The sequence below is a fragment of the Girardinichthys multiradiatus genome, chromosome 1 (assembly GCF_021462225.1).
Source record: "Girardinichthys multiradiatus isolate DD_20200921_A chromosome 1, DD_fGirMul_XY1, whole genome shotgun sequence".
Classification (NCBI taxonomy): Eukaryota; Metazoa; Chordata; class Actinopteri; order Cyprinodontiformes; family Goodeidae; genus Girardinichthys; species Girardinichthys multiradiatus.
Window position 1 is genome coordinate 26,861,591 of NC_061794.1, and position 17,747 is coordinate 26,879,337.

Here is a 17,747-nt window from a genome sequence, read left to right on the forward strand (position 1 = left end):
ACACCAGGAGACGTGGAAGAGGCTGTAGGAGGGCAACAACCCAGCAGCAGGACCGCTACCTCTGCCTTTGTGCAAGGAGGAACAGGAGGAGCACTGCCAGAGCCCTGCAAAATGACCTCCAGCAGGTCACAAATGTGCATGTGTCTGCACAAACTGTTAGAAACCGACTCCATGAGGATGATATGAGGGCCCGACGTCCACAAATGGGGGTTGTGCTCACAGCCCAACACCGTGCAGGACGCTTGGCATTTGCCAGAGAACACCAGGATTGGCAAATTCGCCACTGGTGCCCTGTGCTCTTCACAGATGAAAGCAGGTTCACACTGAGCACATGTGACAGACGTGACAGAGTCTGGAGACACCGTGGAGAGCGATCTGCTGCCTGCAACATCCTTCAGCATGACCAGATTTGCAGTGGGTCAGTAATGGTGTGGGGTGGCACTTCTTTGGAGGGCCGCATGACCTGAATCTGACTGAGCACATCTGGGACATCATGTCTCGCTCCATCGTTACACCACAGACTGTCCAGGAGTTGGCGGATGCTTTAGTCCAGGTCTGGGAGGAGATCCTTCAACAGACCATCTGCCGTCTCATCAGGAGCATGCCCAGGCATTATAGGGAAGTCATACAGGCACGTGGAGGCCACACACAATACTGAGCCTCATTTTGACTTGTTTTAAGGACATTACATCAAAATTGGATCAGTCTGTAGTGTGTTTTTCCACTTTAATTTTGTGTGTGACTCCAAATCCAGGCCTTCATTGGTTAATAAATTTGATTTCCATTAATGATTTTTGTGTGATTTTGTTGTCAGCACATTCAACTTTGTACAGAACAAAGTATTCAATGAGAATATTTCATTCATTCAGATCTAGGATGTGTTATTTGAGTGTTCCCTTTATTTTTTTGAGCAGTGTATATTGCCATGACTGAGACAAAAACAACCCCATAAAGCCCAAAATTGTAACTTCTTCAGGCAAACTTTGGAGTTTTACTTATCCAGACAGCAGCGTCACTTATCTCTGCTTCTCCTGTTACACAAACTGTAATAACTGTAACACAGAACTGTAATAATTATCTTTGTTTTCTGCCCAGCTTTATATCAGTAACAGGCCTCATATGCTAAACACAGGCCCTGCCGGATGTTGAATTAGACCTCAAGCTGAATTTGAATTAGATGCCCACTTCAGTTAAAACAATTGATCATCAGTCACCATTGTACCGTCCTCGTTTATTGTTTGCATATTGTGCATTTAATGTGTCTTATAGTTAACTAGTAAACCCAGAATGAATTCCCAAAATTGCTCTTTGTCAGTCACATTAGTTTTCATTAATAAATAACAAATAAAGTGTTTTGGAAGGTGGAACTTGTAAAAAATAAAATGGTGGACATCAGGCCATTTCTTTGACGTCCTTATTTGCTCTTGCAGTACCCTTTTAATTATTTTAAATCTAAAATTACTTTATGTTAAATCAGTTAGATATTCAGGATTTTTTTTAATCTGTTTTTCTAAAGGAATTGAGCAAATTATAAAGTTACCTCCTTCATGATACACTTGACTTAAAGCAAAGGTCACATAGTTTTAAGATAAAATACCATGTGGGATTTCGAAGGTTCTGTGGTGCCCCCTGCTGGCCTGAGGGTCCTAAGAAATGTCTTAGTTTGCTTATACTTTTGGCTGGATCTAACTAAGCACATAGTGTTTTGCAGTATTTGTTAAACATGTATATACATAACCATCTAATACAGTCATGACAGTGAGTTCATAAATGGGCACTTTGACATGTGTTTTTTTTTTTTTTGTGATGATAAAAAATTAATCTGTTAGGGTTAGGGTTGACCTAACCCTAACCCTAAATTTCATCTCTAAAAACAAATATTTGCTTTGAAGATTATTAAAAAGTTATCTACTGCAGTTAAGACAAGTCATAACCTCTTAACAGAACCCCACCCCACAATCTAAACTTTCCCTAATATTAAGGCACAAAGACTGAGATTTATAAGAAAAAAGCACACTTCTGAGGCACCTTTAATTTCTTTAAAGGTACAAAATATAATTTCCATTTAAAAGACTGAACAGAAGACTGCCTCTCTTAATCATCTCTGACCCCACCCACTTTCACTCTCATGTCTCTCTCGCTTGGTGAGTTACTCAGAAACTTCCCTCTTCCTCAGTACTTTACACGTTGAAGCCACAACAACCAAGGTTCCTCTCTTTCAGCACATCTGAACGAACATAGAAGAGAAGCACATAACTGCTTTTTGCTTTAACCTCCACCACTGGGGAATTCAGTGAAATATACAGCACCCACATTTCTCTAAAATTAAAAGAGCAGTTAGTGTTTGAAGGACTGGTTTCCTGAACACACCCTCTTGCGTTGAGGCTGCATCCAACTTCATTTCATCTTACATCTCAGACCAACAGCATCTACCAACATTAGGTGAGTAATTTGTTTTGTTTTTCTAACACATCTATCTTCTTTTTTATGTCTACTTCTAGCTTCAAAGCCTTCCCAATAATGTGCTAATGCATGTTGGAAAAACACCACAAGGCTTATTTATGCTGAAATCCCCTGGAGGAAGCAGGTATTGAAGTGATAAGTTACTGCAAATAGTAACAGACCGTTATGATGTGCATCTATAAAATATAAAGCAGTGAACAGGGGGAAGTAATCACAATAAGTAGTCACAAGAAGCCACATATAATTTGTTAGCAAACTTCCTGATTTGTAGCTGTAACTCCTTCTGTTTTACTAAAGCATTCCCACACAACTGCCTGTGCAGCTACATGTCTGAACTTGCAGCGTTAAACCACCAACATGTACTAGAATTCAATTTCAGTAAGATTCTCTAAATCATGTTTTCCAACCCTGGTCCCCTTAGTCCACTTTTCTTCAAATATGGCCCTGCACCCGATCCTGTAACAAGTAAATAAATTACATGCTAAACAGCTCATAGAGTTAAGCAAAGGATTGTTAACAATGCACAGGTTTTAATCAGGTGTGTTGTAGTAAGAGAAGTTTATTTCCTGAGGAGTAAGAAACAAAACCCAATAATAGGGTTACTGACTTTTGATACTCCATTCTGATAAGTCCTGTGAGATGCCCTTAGAATTACAGTTGATCTTAACCCTGGAAATCTAGGTATATCAGTTAAATTCAGTTTATTTATGTACCTCACTCAAATATCATCTCAGGCACTTTACAAAACAAGCAGATCCATTTATAATATATAGTCAATTTAATCCAATCATATAGACAGAATCCCTCATGAAGAAAAGAAATATCGAGGCACGTGACGTCGCCCGGTACGGCGGAGCCAGGGTCCCACCCTGGAGCCAGGCCTGGGGTCGGGACTCGTCGGAGAGCGCCTGGTGGCTGGGTTGCTCCTCGCGGGACCCAGCCGGGCCAAGCCCGAACGAGAGACGCGAGGCCATCCCCCAGTGGGCCCACCACCTGCAGGGGGAACCATGAGGGACCGGTGCAAAGAGGATTGGGTGGCGGACAAAGGTGGAGACCTCAGCGGCCCGATCCCCGGATGCTTAGGCTGGCTCTAGGGACGTGGAATGTCACCTCGCTGGGAGGGAAGGAGCCTGAGCTTGTGCGGGAGGTCGAGAGATATCGACTAGAAATAGTCGGGCTCGCCTCCACGCACAGCGTGGGCTCTGGAACCCAGAGTCCAACCCCTCTCCTTGAGAGGGGTTGGACTCTGTTCTACTCTGGAGTGGCCCACGGGGAGAGGCGGCAGGCTGGTGTGGGTCTGCTTGTTGCCCCCCAGCTCAGCCGTCTCGTGTTGGGGTTTACCCCAGTGGATGAGAGGGTCGTATCCCTGACCCTCTCTGACTATCATTTCAGCCTACAGTGGCAATGCAGAGTACCCGGCCTTCTTGGCGTCCCTGTCGGGGGTGCTGGATAGTGCCCCTCCCGGGGACTCCATTATTCTGCCGGGGGACTTCAACGCCCACGTGGGGAACGACAGTGACACCTGGAGAAGCGTGATCGGGAGGAATGGCCTCCCCGATCTGAATCCGAGTGGTGTTTTGTTATTGGACTTCTGTGCTAGTCACGGATTGTCCATAACGAACACCATGTTCAAACATAAGGGTGTCCATCAGTGGACTTGGCACCAGGACACCCTAGGCAGGAGGTCGATGATCGACTTTGTTGTCGTATCATAAGATCTTCGGCCGCATGTTTTGGACACTCGGGTGAAGAGAGGGGCTGAGCTGTCCACTGATCACCACCTGGTGGTGAGTTGGATCCGCTGGAGGAGGAGAAAGCCAGTCAGACTTGGCAGGCCCAAGCGCATAGTGAGGGTCTGCTGGGAACGTCTGGCGGAGCCCTCGGCCAGGGATGTATTCAACTCCCACCTCCAGGAGAGCTTCAACCAGATCCCAGGGGATGTTGGAGACATAGAGTCCGAGTGGACCATGTTCTCCGCATCTATTGTCGATGCTGCTGCCCGTAGCTGTGGCCGTAAGGTCTGCGGTGCCAGTCGCGGCGGCAATCCCAGAACCCGGTGGTGGACACCGGCAGTAAGGGATGCTGTTAAGCTGAAGAAGGAGTCCTATCGGCTGTGGTTGGCTTGTGGGACTCCTGAGGCGTCTGACGGGTACCGTGAGGCCAAGCGTGCTGCGGCCCGGGCTGTGGCAGAGGCAAAAACACGGGCCTGGGAGGAGTTCGGTGAGGCCATGGAGAAGGACTACCGGTTGGCCTCTAAGCGATTCTGGCAAACCGTCCGTCGCCTCAGGAGGGGGAAGCAGTGCTTCGCCAACACTGTTTATAGTGGGGGTGGGAGACTGTTGACCTCGACTGAGGACATTATCGGGCGGTGGAAGGAGTACTTCGAGGATCTCCTCAATCCTGACATCACGCATTGCGTGGTGGAAACAGAGGCTGGGGACTCGGGGTCGGACTCTTTCATTACCCAGGCTGAAGTCACCGAGGTGGTTAAAAAGCTCCGTGGTGGCAAGGCTTCGGGGGTGGATGAGATCCGCCCTGAGTACCTCAAGTCTCTGGATGTTGTAGGGCTGTCATGGTCGACACGTCTCTTCAACATTGCGTGGCGGTCGGGGACAGTGCCTCTGGACTGGCAGACTGGGGTGGTGGTCTTATGAAGGGGGGACCGGAGGGTCTGTTCCAACTACAGGGGGATCACACTCCTCAGCCTCCCTGGTAAGGCCTACGCCAGGGTATTGGAGAGGAGAGTCCGACCGATAGTCGAACCTCGGCTTCAGGAGGAGCAATGTGGTTTTCGTCCCGGCCGTGGAACACTGGACCAGCTCTATACCCTCTACAGGGTGCTCGAGGGTTCATGGGAGTTTGCCCAACCGGTTCACATGTGTTTTGTGGACTTGGAGAAGGCATTCGACTGTGTCCCTCGTGATGCCCTGTGGGGGGTGCTCCAGGAGTATGGAATTGGGGGCCCTTTATTAGGGGCCATCCGGTCCCTGTACAAGCGGAGCAGGAGTTTGGTCCGCATTGCCGGCAGTAAGTCGGACCTGTTCCCAGTGCATGTTGGACTCCGGCAGGGCTGCCCTTTGTCACCGGTCCTGTTCATAACTTTTATGGACAGGATTTCTAGACGCAGCCAAGGGCCGGAGGGGGTCGGGTTTGGGGACCAGTGGATTTCGTCTCTTCTTTTTGCAGATGACGTGGTCCTGCTGGCCCCCTCTAGCCAAGACCTACAGCATGCGCTGTGGCGGTTCGCAGCCGAGTGTGAAGCGGCTGGGATGTGGATCAGCTCCTCCAAGTCCGAGGCCATGGTACTCGACCGGAAAAGGGTGGCTTGTCCTCTTCAGGTTGGAGGGGAGTTCCTGCCTCAAGTGGAGGAGTTTAAGTATCTCGGGGTCTTGTTCACGAGTGAGGGAAGAATGGAGCGGGAGATCGACAGACGGATCGGTGCGGCTGCCACAGTAATGGGGGCGCTGTGCCGGTCCATTGTGGTGAAGAGAGAGCTGAGCCGAAAAGCAAAGCTCTCAATTTACTGGTCGGTCTACGTTCCTACCCTCACTTATGGCCATGAACTTTGGGTCATGACCGAAAGAACGAGATCCCGGATACAAGTGGCTGAAATGAGCTTCCTCCGTAGGGTGGCCGGGCACTCCCTTAGAGATAGGGTGAGGAGCTCGGCCATCCGGGAGGGGCTTGGAGTAGAGCCGCTGCTCCTCCACATCGAGAGGAGCCAGTTGAGGTGGCTCGGGCATCTATACCGGATGCCTCCTGGACGCCTTCCTTGGGAGGTGTTCCAGGCACGTCCCACCGGGAGGAGGCCCAGGGGACGGCCCAGGACACGCTGGAGGGACTATGTCTCTCGGCTGGCCTGGGAACTCCTTGGGCTCCCCCTGGAGGAACTGGAGGAGGTGTCTGGAGAGAGGGACGTCTGGACGTCTCTGTTGAGTCTGCTGCCCCCGCGACCCGGTCCCGGATAAAGCAGAAGACGACGAGTACGAGTACGAGTACGAGTACGAGTCAATTTAATCCAATCATATAGACACATTTAAAGTCAACTGCCATCACTCCAGTTTGATTCTCATTGTAAAACAATGCAGTCAAGTTCTATTTATACTGCCAATTGGTAAAAAGTTATCTAAGGAAAACCAGCTGATTTCATCAAGTCTGACTTTGCAGCAATCCATTCTCCTAAATTAGCATTTGGCAAAAGTGGACATTTAATTGCACCAAGTCCGTAACTAGACAAAAGTCCTCCATAATGAGCATGCATGTGGTGACATTAGAAGGAAAAAGTTCCTTTTAACAAGATCAATAATTATAAAAAAAATTGTTTCAACTGCCTAAACTACCTTAGGACAAGTTTATTTGTGTTAAATCAGCAGCCCATTTACAAGGTTTCGACAATGAAACTGAAACACCTGTCATTTTAGTGTGGGAGGTTTCATGGCTAAATTGGACCAGCCTGGTAGCCAGTCTTCGTTGATTGCATATTGCACCAGAAAGAGCAGAGTGTGAAGGTTCAATTAGCAGGGTAAGAGCACAGTTTTGTTCAAAATATTGAAATGCACACAACATTATAGGTGACATACCAGAGTTTAAAAGAGGACAAATTGTTGGTGCACGTCTTGCTGGCGCATCTGTGACCAAGACAGCAAGTCTTTGTGATATATCAAGAGCCACGGTATCCAGGGTAATGTCAGTATACCACCAAGAAGGACGAACCACATCCAACAGGATTAACTGTGGACGCAAGAGGAAGCTGTCTGAAAGGGATGTTTGGGTGCTAACCCAGATTGTATCCAAAAAACATAAAACCACGGCTGCCCAAATCACGGCAGAATTAAATGTGCACCTCAACTCTCCTGTTTCCACCAGAACTGTCCGTCGGGAGCTCCACAGGGTCAATATACACGGCCGGGATGCTATAGCCAAACCTTTGGTCACTCATGTCAATGCCAAACTGTTTCAATGGTGCAAGGAGCGCAAATCTTGGGCTGTGGACAATGTGAAACATGTATTGTTCTCTGATGAGTCCACCTTTACTGTTTTCCCCACATCTGGGAGAGGTACGGTGTGGAGAAGCACCAAAGAAGCATACCACTCAGACTGTTGCATGCCCAGAGTGAAGCATGGGGGTGGATCAGTAATGGTTTGGGCTGCCATATCATGGCATTCCCTTGGCCCAATACTTGTGCTAGATGGGCGCGTCACTGCCAAGGACTACCAAACCATTCTTGAGGACCATGTGCATCCAATGGTTCAAACATTGTATCCTGAAGGCGGTGCCGTGTATCAGGATGACAATGCACCAATACGCACAGCAAGACTGGTGAAAGATTGGTTTGATGAACATGAAAGCGAAGTTGAACATCTCCCGTGGCCTGCACAGTCACCAGATCTAAATATTATTGAGCCACTTTGGGGTGTTTTGGAGGAGTGAGTCAGGAAATGTTTTCCTCCACCAGGATCACGTAGTGACCTGGCCACTATCCTGCAAGAAGAATGGCTTAAAATCCCTCTGACCACTGTGCAGGACTTGTATATGTCATTCCCAAGACGAATTGACGCTGTATTGGCCGCAAAAGGAGGCCCTACACCATACTAATAAATTATTGTTGTCTAAAACCAGGTGTTTCAGTTTCATTGTGCAACCCCTCTAGATCATGATTATGGTATATAGCAGTTTACAGCAACTCATACAGATTTTTCCATACATGGATACTTAGCACTTCCAGTTTTTAGTTAGATGCCAGAATATATTTGGAGGAAAAATAATGTCCTGTTTCTCAAAGCCAGTAAACTAACCCTACAAAGCATTGGCACTGATGGCACGCTGACATCAAGGCATTAAACACTCCAGCTTCACATTTGGCTTGGGAGCAACAACCTACAACATGATTACATTTAAATCAACAGCATTTAACAAGTCCCGTTTAATTTGAGAGTGTTATATTTCCATTTGCAAATACAGATAGTTTCTCTGGGTTTGGTCACAGTTAATAATAGAATGACTTGCTCTGAAAAAAGCACACTGTGTTAAGGGTGATAGGAAGTGACTAAAGAGCTCTGCTCCCTTAACTTTTTAGAGAAAAGGAAGTGATCATAGTAAAACTATACTGGACTTTTACCCTTCTTAAATAAACAAACAGACAAGGCAGAGGGATGTAAAACAAGACAGACAGTCAGGACATGATGTGAACAGAGGGCAGAGAGGTGGGAGGGTTTATACTGTCAGGAATGTGGAAGTGGAAACACAAGGATTGATTAGAAGAGTCGTGCCGGGAAACGCTCAGGGTGGAAACAGTCTGAATTCCGGAGTTACATTCTGAAAGCTTCAAATTACCTTAGAAAGTCATGTTTTCATGTTACATTCACACTGTGTCTGTTTTTTCCAACAGAGGGACTTTCATCTGTTGCCGTTTAGCTTACCTTTTTTAACTTTCCATTGCTGGTTTGCTTTTCCTTCCCAGAAGCCACATCAAATTGTAAGGCACAAAATAACAGTCTTGCAAAAAATCAGAATTACAGACAACCAAATATAGAAGTTTAAATGTGTTTCAAATAGAAAATAAATTGTTTTGCAAAGGAATTTATTAGTCCTGCAGTGCATCTGTCATCAGATGATGTATTTATTTCCTTTCACATGCATTCAAATTGGGTAGTAGATCGTTTTCCCTTGAAAAAGACATAAGATATATTACTTTGCACCATGTTTGGTAACAGTTGGGTATTTTTCTTATTATTTTTGTGAAGGTACCAAATCTTTAAATGTATCTGTTTATTAGCACATAATATCTGGGAAAATAATAATTAAAAAAAACTTAAAACTACCTGTCAGACCACAGTCACAGTGTTGTTGAGGATTGTGAGGGGAGGCAGTGGCATGGAAAGTCCAGTTTCATCTCCACTGTCTTCATTGTGTGTAGCTCTAGGTGAATTTGACCTCACCAGAGGACCCGCCAATCCACCTCCTGTCTATATACTGCCTTGTCTTGTCCTGTATCAGGCCAATGACAGTGGTGTCAGCTGCAAACTTCAGGAGTTTCATAGTCGGGTCTGCTGAAGTGCAGTCATTTGTGTACAGGGAAAAGAGGAGTGCGGAGAGAACATAGCCCTGGGGGGTGCCGGTGTTGATGGTTCTGGAGCAGGAGAAGATGCTTCTCAACCTCACCTGCTGGGTATGATAGCAATGCCTCAGCTTCACCATGAGTGGCAGCATCCCCCTTGACCTTTTGGGCCATCTGTGACAAACTCTGACTCAAACACATAAGCCTGAGCCACTTGTAACTCAAACTCAACTTGAAAGCTTCAGAATCTATCTCAAAATCTAATAGCTGATCAGTTTAGTTCTTGTGGGTCATGTGATGTCATCAGTTCTAATGTACTAAAAAGCAGACTTAGCAGTTATTTTCTTCACAGCACTTTAAAAACCTGTAACATACAACATTGTATGTTGTAGAAGTCCATACTTCATTACCCAGCTGTTTTTTATTATCAGTGAGAATTTGTTAGTTAAAAAATTTACCACCGGAGAGTATTTTTAAGGTACAAACATAATGCTGATTACATTCTGTTTTAGTGTCTGTTTTCAATTTGGTTTCAGTTCCAAGGATGCCTTTGGGAGGAGGAAATAAATGTGGCCGCTGTTCGAAGACTGTTTACTTTGCAGAGGAAGTCCTGTGTGATGGGCGGAGCTTCCACAAGTCCTGCTTCCTGTGCAGTGAGTACACAGTTAGTTTCCTCTGATTGTTGTTATGGAAACCAATTCCCTTAATTATTGCATTGAATCATTATTTTCTAATGCTTTAGTCAAACCTGAAAATTAAAATGGTGAATTTCTTAAAGCAAATAAAAGAAAATATGAAAGAATATATTTTTAGCTTTTGTTTAATGGATAAGATCGTCACTCACTATGATATTAAACTTTAGATTGCAAACTGTGGTTGCAAAATCAGTCCATCAGTGTGGGTTCATGGAGTTCTAACTCAATATTTGTGCTCCCACTTTGTTATCAAACATTCCTTAGATGGAATTTAGATGAGAACATGCTTCTTCAGAAAAGCTGTCCCATAAAAGGAAGAAAGAAGGGGCCTGTCTAAACACATTAAGACCACACAAATATGAAAAACAATAACATATGCATTTCTGTTTGTCCGTGAATGTGAATATATTTGTGTAGTGGTGTGCAGAAAGAACTTGGACAGCACAACCATGGCAGCCCATATGGATGAAGTCTACTGCAAGGCGTGCTATGGCAAGAAGTATGGGCCAAAAGGCTACGGGTATGGTCAGGGTGCTGGGACCCTCAGTATGGACAAAGGAGAATCACTGGGTATTACACAGGACACGTGAGTAACACACAAGCTCAATTCTGGATGTCTGTTTTAGGCTCTTCATCAACAGTTTTGCCCTTCTCGTCCTTCAGACCTGCCCCTCATCGTCCGACCACCAACGCAAACCCCTTCAAGATGGCTCAGAAGTTCGGGGGGTCAGACAGGTGTCCCCGCTGCGGCAAGGCTGTATATGCTGCTGAGAAAGTGATCGGAGCCGGGAGTGTAAGAAAGGCTAATTTATGCAGACGTATGTGCATACAAATGATGACCGTTTTAACATTAATGATCCACCTCTTTTCAGGCCTGGCATAAGATTGGATGTTTCACCTGTGCCACATGTGGGAAAAGCCTTGAGTCTACCACACTAGCTGACAAGGAGGGAGAAATCTACTGTAAAGGTATAGTCCTTGTATTCAACAAAATTGGGAAATGCATTTATAGAGCTTTAAGTTCACACTGAAACCATGTGTGTGTGTAAATAAATAGCCACGTGCTGGTATAGAAGGAACATTTCTGTCTGACATTTCAGCAGTGAATCAGTGTTTTAAACATTTCAGGATGGAATCTCATTGTCTGCTTCTTTAGGCTTATGATCCAAATAGATCTTCACCGAACTTTCAACTCAAATACATCACTAAATGCAACATAAAGTGGGTTTACACCTTACCTTGATATTATAGAAATGTCTGTAAAGTAAGAGAAAAAATTGAAGACAAAGACAAATAACTAGTCCTGAAGGATGATGGATAATAATGAAGCAGGATGGAAGTAGATTTTTGAATAACAAAATACAAACATACTTCCTTCTTGGTGCGTCTCAATACTTTTTTTTGTTAAAAAGTTTTTGTTAGAATTATAAAGAACAAGAAAGGAGGAAGATAAAAAATGTATCTTCTGGAATGGAACCAAACCTGATTACATTTACACTACTACAAAAAAAAGTGGGAGAAAAAAATCAGCTACAATATGTGTCTGTTATGAGCTTTTAATCACAAACACTGAGTCCTGCAGTAATAAGAAAAGTAGCTTCAACAATAAAATTAAACAAAATTTCCACGTTTATATTTTCTCTTATTGCAATTGTTTTGGTTCTATGAGTCAGTTATTGACGAATCATAACAGAGCATCCCAAAAACAACAGCTTGGTTAGTTTTTAGACTTTGATACAAACAAGAAAAAATTACACACACTCGGACAGAGGCTGTCTGCCCTGAGGGCAAATAGAACCGGGACAGTCTTTAAACAAGCAATCAATGTCAAACGATGCTAGAGCAGAATTGCTTCATCATTAGACTGCCTATCAGAACATATCCTACACTCATATCATCACATGTGATAAATGAACATTCTTGTCTTCTTTTCTTTGATATGGAGTAGTAATAAACACAGAACAGCAGAGGGCTCACTAATGCAGAGAGTTATCTTCAAGTACACAACAATGATGATAGGGTTAAAACACATCTAGTGGTGTATACAAATTATTGTGCCATTTCAGAAAGAAACCTGGTTCTGTACTGAAAAACACTACATCAAGATAACTAACCTCTGTACAGTTTAGATATAATGGTTGTTATGGAGACTTGGTGACCCTAGGAAGCCACTAATTGTTGCATTTATTCAACAGTGAGATTTGGAGATTGTTTTGCATTCCTTACCATCCTTCTTACGGTGCACTGTTGAAAATAAAAGTGTGGGTCCTTATCCAACCTACGGCACAGTGGCTAAAACAAAATGACCTCAGTGTCATGCCAAGTGTATGCTTCAGGAAAACAAAGTTGCTGATTACTAATTAAAAGTTTCAAATCATCTTAAAAAAGTAAAACATCTTAACTTCATTTACAACGTAGGGATTGTCAGGGGTACCAATAATTGTCCCAATGGTTATTTTAAGGAAAAAATAAATCATTTCTTTATTGTTTTGGTTTCTCCTCTGATTGCACTCAAATTAACTGATTTTTATAGCCAAGGAGCCTTCAGCCAATGATATGACATTGATACTGAAGTGTGGAAATTGATTACACTGTTTTTACTTCCAACAGGCTGTTACGGCAAAAACTTTGGGCCAAAGGGATTTGGGTATGGACTAGGAGCCGGGGCATTGGCACACACCCAGTGACGTCCTGAGTGGCACGTCTCCATTATACTGAGCTGCTTTCCATGCCTGCAGAGGCGAGGCTGCTACAGTTCATACAGGGAAAGCATCCTTCATACAACACTGCATTAGAAAACCTCTAACAGTCATCACACAAACACAAAGAGCGCAAATGCTATTTAATCCTAAATATTTCTCTGTTACTGGTTATAGATTGATTAGCCTACATTTATTGTCCCTGAAAAAAATGGGCATCTTGTTCCATAGAAAATGGAAGAGTAGCACCAACGATGTTTAGGCTTGGAAGGGGCCAACATTCTTTATTTATCACACTTTATAGTCAGTCAATCAACTATCTAGTCTTAGCTGTACGGTGACTTGTGCTAATGCTTTGAATTAACTTTTAATATTTGAATTAGAGTGAGATGTTTTGTTTTCATGAAAATTAGAGATAAAATGCAGTAAATGCTTCTTGTCAGTTTATATTCCAGACCAGAAATTAATAGTTTAGTTTGAAAAAGCTTTTTTTCTTTTTTATATAATTATATGCTGTAAATAAATCTGTATTTGCACACGTTCACTAAAAGGGAAATAAAGCAGCCAGGTTGTTCGGATGTATTTAGATTTTAATGAAATGTCTCCTAAACATTTTATCCATTTTCTCCAAACATTGTAGTGACTCTCCTGCTGCTCACAAGATCACGAGATAAATCCCATATCTTGTCAAAAAATGGGAGAATAAAGATGGCTTTAAATCAGTACTGTCAAAATGTGAGAAAGAATTACCAGCGTTTTCCTTTTTGTAAGATGTTTGGATTGGAAGTGTTCATGTAACTTTGTTGGCAGTATTATTCAGAGTGTTTGATTTGTCACATGAATCACATACAATAAAATAAGTTCACACTGAAAATGTGTCCATTTTCCCTTTTTAAAAAGAACTTTTCAAAAAAGGGAAGAGTAACTGCCTCATTTTCTGTGTTGTTCTAAAAAACTTTTCCTCCTGAACTTCCTTTCTCTCTCCACCCTTTGAGCTCTAATCCATTTTAAGCCTCCCACTCTTTGTAAAAATGCGAGAAGGTTATTATGAGCAGCATGCAGTAAAATATATTTTAAATTGTATGCCTGCATTTTATTAAGCGAGCTATTTTAATTGCCACTCCCACCGACTCTCTGACGCACACACATCAAACAGAAGTGAATTTCATAAACAGCCCGGATCTCCTCTTTCCGTCACCAGCGAGGAGGCGGGCTGCTGCAGCTGAAGTGGTTGAAGGTCCACAGAGGTGCCGGGGCATGTCCAAACATATCTGGGCAGACCAGCCAGCCAACCCCCACGGTGAGCTGTCACTGCAAATAGGCTGAACCTCAGAAGGTTGTTATTATCCATACAGTCAGGCTGCCTGAAATCGGTATGTTTTTGAAAGGGGTTTTGAACTCAAGTTAATGGATTCATCAGCTGAAGACTAGAAAGTATATGTCTCTTCGTGTGGTTTAGGTCATGTCCTTCCCGGTGAAAGTGATAAGAGACGGGCTGTTGGAGAAGCGCAGTAGCGGGCTTCTCCAGCTGTGGAAGAAGAAGCGCTGCGTGCTCACGGAGGAAGGGCTCCGCCTGCACAGCTGCAAAGGCGGCGGCGGCAGTAATGCTCCCGGTTCGGCGTGGAGCTCCAGAGCCAAGGAGCTGCGCTTCGAGCGCATGGAGGCAGTGGAGTGCGTGGAGTACAAGCGAGGGATGGTCTACTTCACCGTGGTCATGGCTAAAGGAAAGGAAATAGACTTTCGGTGTGCGCAGGAGGGGACGCTGTGGAACGCAGAGATCGCCTTGGCGCTGGTCCGGTACAAGAACCAGCAGGCCCTGCAGACCGGGCGGAACCGGCACTTGTACACGGCACCTTTAGGCAGCACCGGGGAGGATGAGGCTCTCTGATTGGACGGTAAGGCTAATTGTGATGAAGGTGAACTCAGCCAGCTTTTAATAGGATGTTAATATTATTTAGTTTGAGAGTTTTTATAGGGGCCTTATGGGTAGTTGCTCCAGGGCCCCATTAGAAAGAAAGGTGCACAGTGTTAATGATGTAATGGTCCTCTTTCAGGCAGCTGAACGTTAGTGCACAGCGACAGCAGGAGGTAGTGTTACATTATATTCTATACAGCTTGAGAAAATTATGTTCATTCTAGCTTGATTCTGGCTTCTTTTATGAAGGATTAAACCGCAGAAAAAGGTATTTGGGAACATTTTGGTGGTTTGTGAACATTTAGCATTGTTTTTAACATAACTTAAAAATAATTTACACACATACAGTACTGTGCATAATTATTTCTATAAATCCTTTACATTTCCTTCCAAATAGTCAGTTTGATCAAGAGTTTCAAAAGGACACAGAAATATCCTTGGGTATGTGCCCAGGTTTAAAGAACCTGACTACTCTTACTCCTGCTTTTACTCAAATTCAATTTTCATGTATTTTATTATGTATTTTATATGTGCAGGACATTGGTCAGTATTCAAAAATTGCTTTACAAAATGGCTTACTGTAGTTCTGTTTATCTAAACTACAAAGTGAGGTGTAAACACTTGAGTCAAACATGTAACATTATATCACCACACCTACTCATAATAGTTTTTTTTTTCAGTAGAAGCCGCTAAAATAAGGTTTTCTTTTCTTCTTAATCCCAGAGGTTCTGCTGTCAACAACCTAAAAACCATCAATCACTGCAGCATCCAACAGTTTATTTTAATAAAAAAACTGAGACACTTGGAAATAAGGAATCACGTGTCTGACAGTCTCTAACTAAGTTCCTGCCAAGGTTATGCATACACATCATTTGAGTGTTTAGATGTTCCAGTCACTCCCAATCAACCATCTAAGTGTTTCCTTACTATGGTCATCAGTCTTCTGAGGACGCACACCACTCTTACGCATGGACATAATTACGATGCAATGTGAGCCTCCAGAATAACATCTGCTTGCCTCTCCCTCAGCAGGCAGTGGAGTATTTTTAAGCATACACACTGAGATACACAAACACACTGTTTTTATGCTTTTAATTAAAAATGTAGGTAAAACAATGTGTTATTTTTTCCTAGTTCTCAACATTCATGTTATATTCTAGAGTTTTACAGAAAGCAGTGCCTGAAAGCTCAAGTGAACCAAGAGTCTGAAAGTCTGAACTATGAGCTCACAGATCAGGAATCCACAGCAATGCCCCCTTATGCGAGCTTGCTGGAGCCAAGAGCCTAAATTAAACTGTGTAGCTGTGGTAACTGTATAAAATAAGTTAGCACACTGTTGCAGATCCTCAGCTGCTTGAACGTTGAAAATATCTTTTGAGTAGTGGATCTTAAAATTGTTTTTTCTGTTTTTCAGCCTCCCTACCTCATGAGTTTTGAAGTAATCGAGGATGAGGAGGAATCCCCACATCCTCTGTCTTCTTTCTTTGCTGCACAGCAATCGAGGGTGAGGAGGAATCCAAACACCCACTGCCTTCTTTCTTTGCTGCACAGCATTCTGGGATGTGAAGAAAATGCAAAAGTGACTGGATCAAAGGACCAAGAGCACACTTTTGAAGTTTTAACTATGGATGGCAGTTTTTGTCTATCATAACCGTTCAGAGACTGCTGCAAGATAAAAAAAAAATATTAGAAACCATTGATTTTGGATATATTTTACCTTTTGTGCCTTATAGTTTAAAAAATATTACTTAAAACACTTTACTTTAAATGATTTTGACACTGTAGCAGAAAAGTCCTGTTTTCGTTACAAACTGAACAAATCCATGAAGTTTAACATGAAGAAGAAATGTTTCTTTCCTTGATACTTGTGGAAAATTCTCTTAAATGTCATTGCTAATACGATGCACAGTGTTACAAATATATAAATAAATTCACCCTTAAGAAACATTCTCTAAAATTTCTTTTTTTATAGTGGTAATCAAAAGTCTGTTAAAATTACAGGATTATGAGATTTAAAGGATTCTAGCTCTGATAAGTGTTGCTAAACGTTTTCCACCCTTGTTAGTTTGTTGCAACAACTTTTGATTTAATTTGAGTATTCTGTCACAATTCTCAAGTTTTTAGGTTTTGATATTCTTTTTTGTTTTAGTTTGATCTTTTCCTTGTTGTTATGATTCCTTGTAGTTTATTCTTGTGTTTTCTCCATCTGTGTTTATTAGTCTCCCTCTCTCATTTTCCCTGCTTACCTGCTCCCTCAGCTGCTCCACATTATCTCCTGATCAACACACCGACATCCAGTGCCATTCTGCAGTCCTCCCTCAGAATATAAGCTCTTTGTTGTTCATTGTTCTACGCCGGATTCCTTCATTTCTGTTCCATTTGAAAAGAAATATTTACTATGCCTGTTTTTTTCCCTGTTTTTCTGCCGGTTTTTTCATCCATGCTCCATGTCCTGTTTTCCCCGTGCCATGCTGCTAGTTTTTGCCTTTTGTTTTCTTTAAAGTCCTTCAATTCATCATGCCACTCCTGAGATCCTGTCTGCACTTTGATACAACTCCTAAACCACAAAATCTGGCAGTATTCACACTTAGGTAGAAGTCTATGCCACTTCTTGACTTAATATTGGTATAAATGATTTTTCACTCTGCCTTGCAAAGGTTCCCTAATAAATAAAATAAAATACGTTGCACATTTTTGTCCACTTTATTCTTCATGTTACCCCACATATTTTTTAGCCAGAATTAGTTCCGATATCTGTCAAGATCCTTTCAAAACTTGACGTTCTTTCAAATTAAGCCATTCTCCTTATCGTTTGGATGTATTGTTGGACTGTCTGTGATACTGGAAAATTAAATACTTTTTATTTTCAGCTTTCTAGCAGACATCTGAAAGACGTCAAACCTTACGTATTTAGAAC

General features: G+C 43.0%; 2 protein-coding genes across 3 annotated transcripts; both read left to right on the top strand.

Moving 5' to 3' along the window:
• The first annotated feature begins 2,165 nt into the window (after nt 1-2,165).
• csrp1a (cysteine and glycine-rich protein 1a) lies at nt 2,166-13,789 on the top strand. Its single transcript, XM_047361258.1, has 6 exons — nt 2,166-2,442; nt 10,058-10,174; nt 10,634-10,802; nt 10,880-11,009; nt 11,089-11,185; nt 12,827-13,789. The coding sequence occupies exons 2-6, from the start codon at nt 10,066-10,068 to the stop codon at nt 12,901-12,903; spliced, it is 582 nt and encodes a 193-aa protein (XP_047217214.1). The 5' UTR covers nt 2,166-2,442; nt 10,058-10,065; the 3' UTR covers nt 12,904-13,789.
• A 296-nt stretch (nt 13,790-14,085) lies between these two features.
• phlda3 (pleckstrin homology-like domain, family A, member 3) lies at nt 14,086-17,519 on the top strand. Of its 2 annotated transcripts, none has more exons than XM_047361331.1 (3): nt 14,086-14,215; nt 14,375-14,810; nt 16,245-17,519. In XM_047361331.1, the coding sequence occupies exon 2, from the start codon at nt 14,378-14,380 to the stop codon at nt 14,801-14,803; it is 426 nt and encodes a 141-aa protein (XP_047217287.1). In that variant the 5' UTR covers nt 14,086-14,215; nt 14,375-14,377; the 3' UTR covers nt 14,804-14,810; nt 16,245-17,519. The 2 variants fall into 2 exon arrangements, with proteins under 2 accessions (XP_047217287.1, XP_047217279.1); XM_047361323.1 differs by having other exon boundaries at nt 14,091-14,288.
• Nucleotides 17,520-17,747: the final 228 nt, after the last annotated feature.

Bases quoted from the DNA above. Each gene is read 5' to 3' on its own strand.
- csrp1a (XM_047361258.1), top strand. From the start codon at position 10,066: ATGCCTTTGGGAGGAGGAAATAAATGTGGCCGCTGTTCGAAGACTGTT. The intron at 10,175-10,633 runs GTGAGTACACAG...ATATTTGTGTAG, and splicing joins CAAGTCCTGCTTCCTGTGCA to TGGTGTGCAGAAAGAACTTG. The intron at 11,010-11,088 runs GTAAGAAAGGCT...ACCTCTTTTCAG, and splicing joins AAGTGATCGGAGCCGGGAGT to GCCTGGCATAAGATTGGATG.
- phlda3 (XM_047361331.1), top strand. From the start codon at position 14,378: ATGTCCTTCCCGGTGAAAGTGATAAGAGACGGGCTGTTGGAGAAGCGC.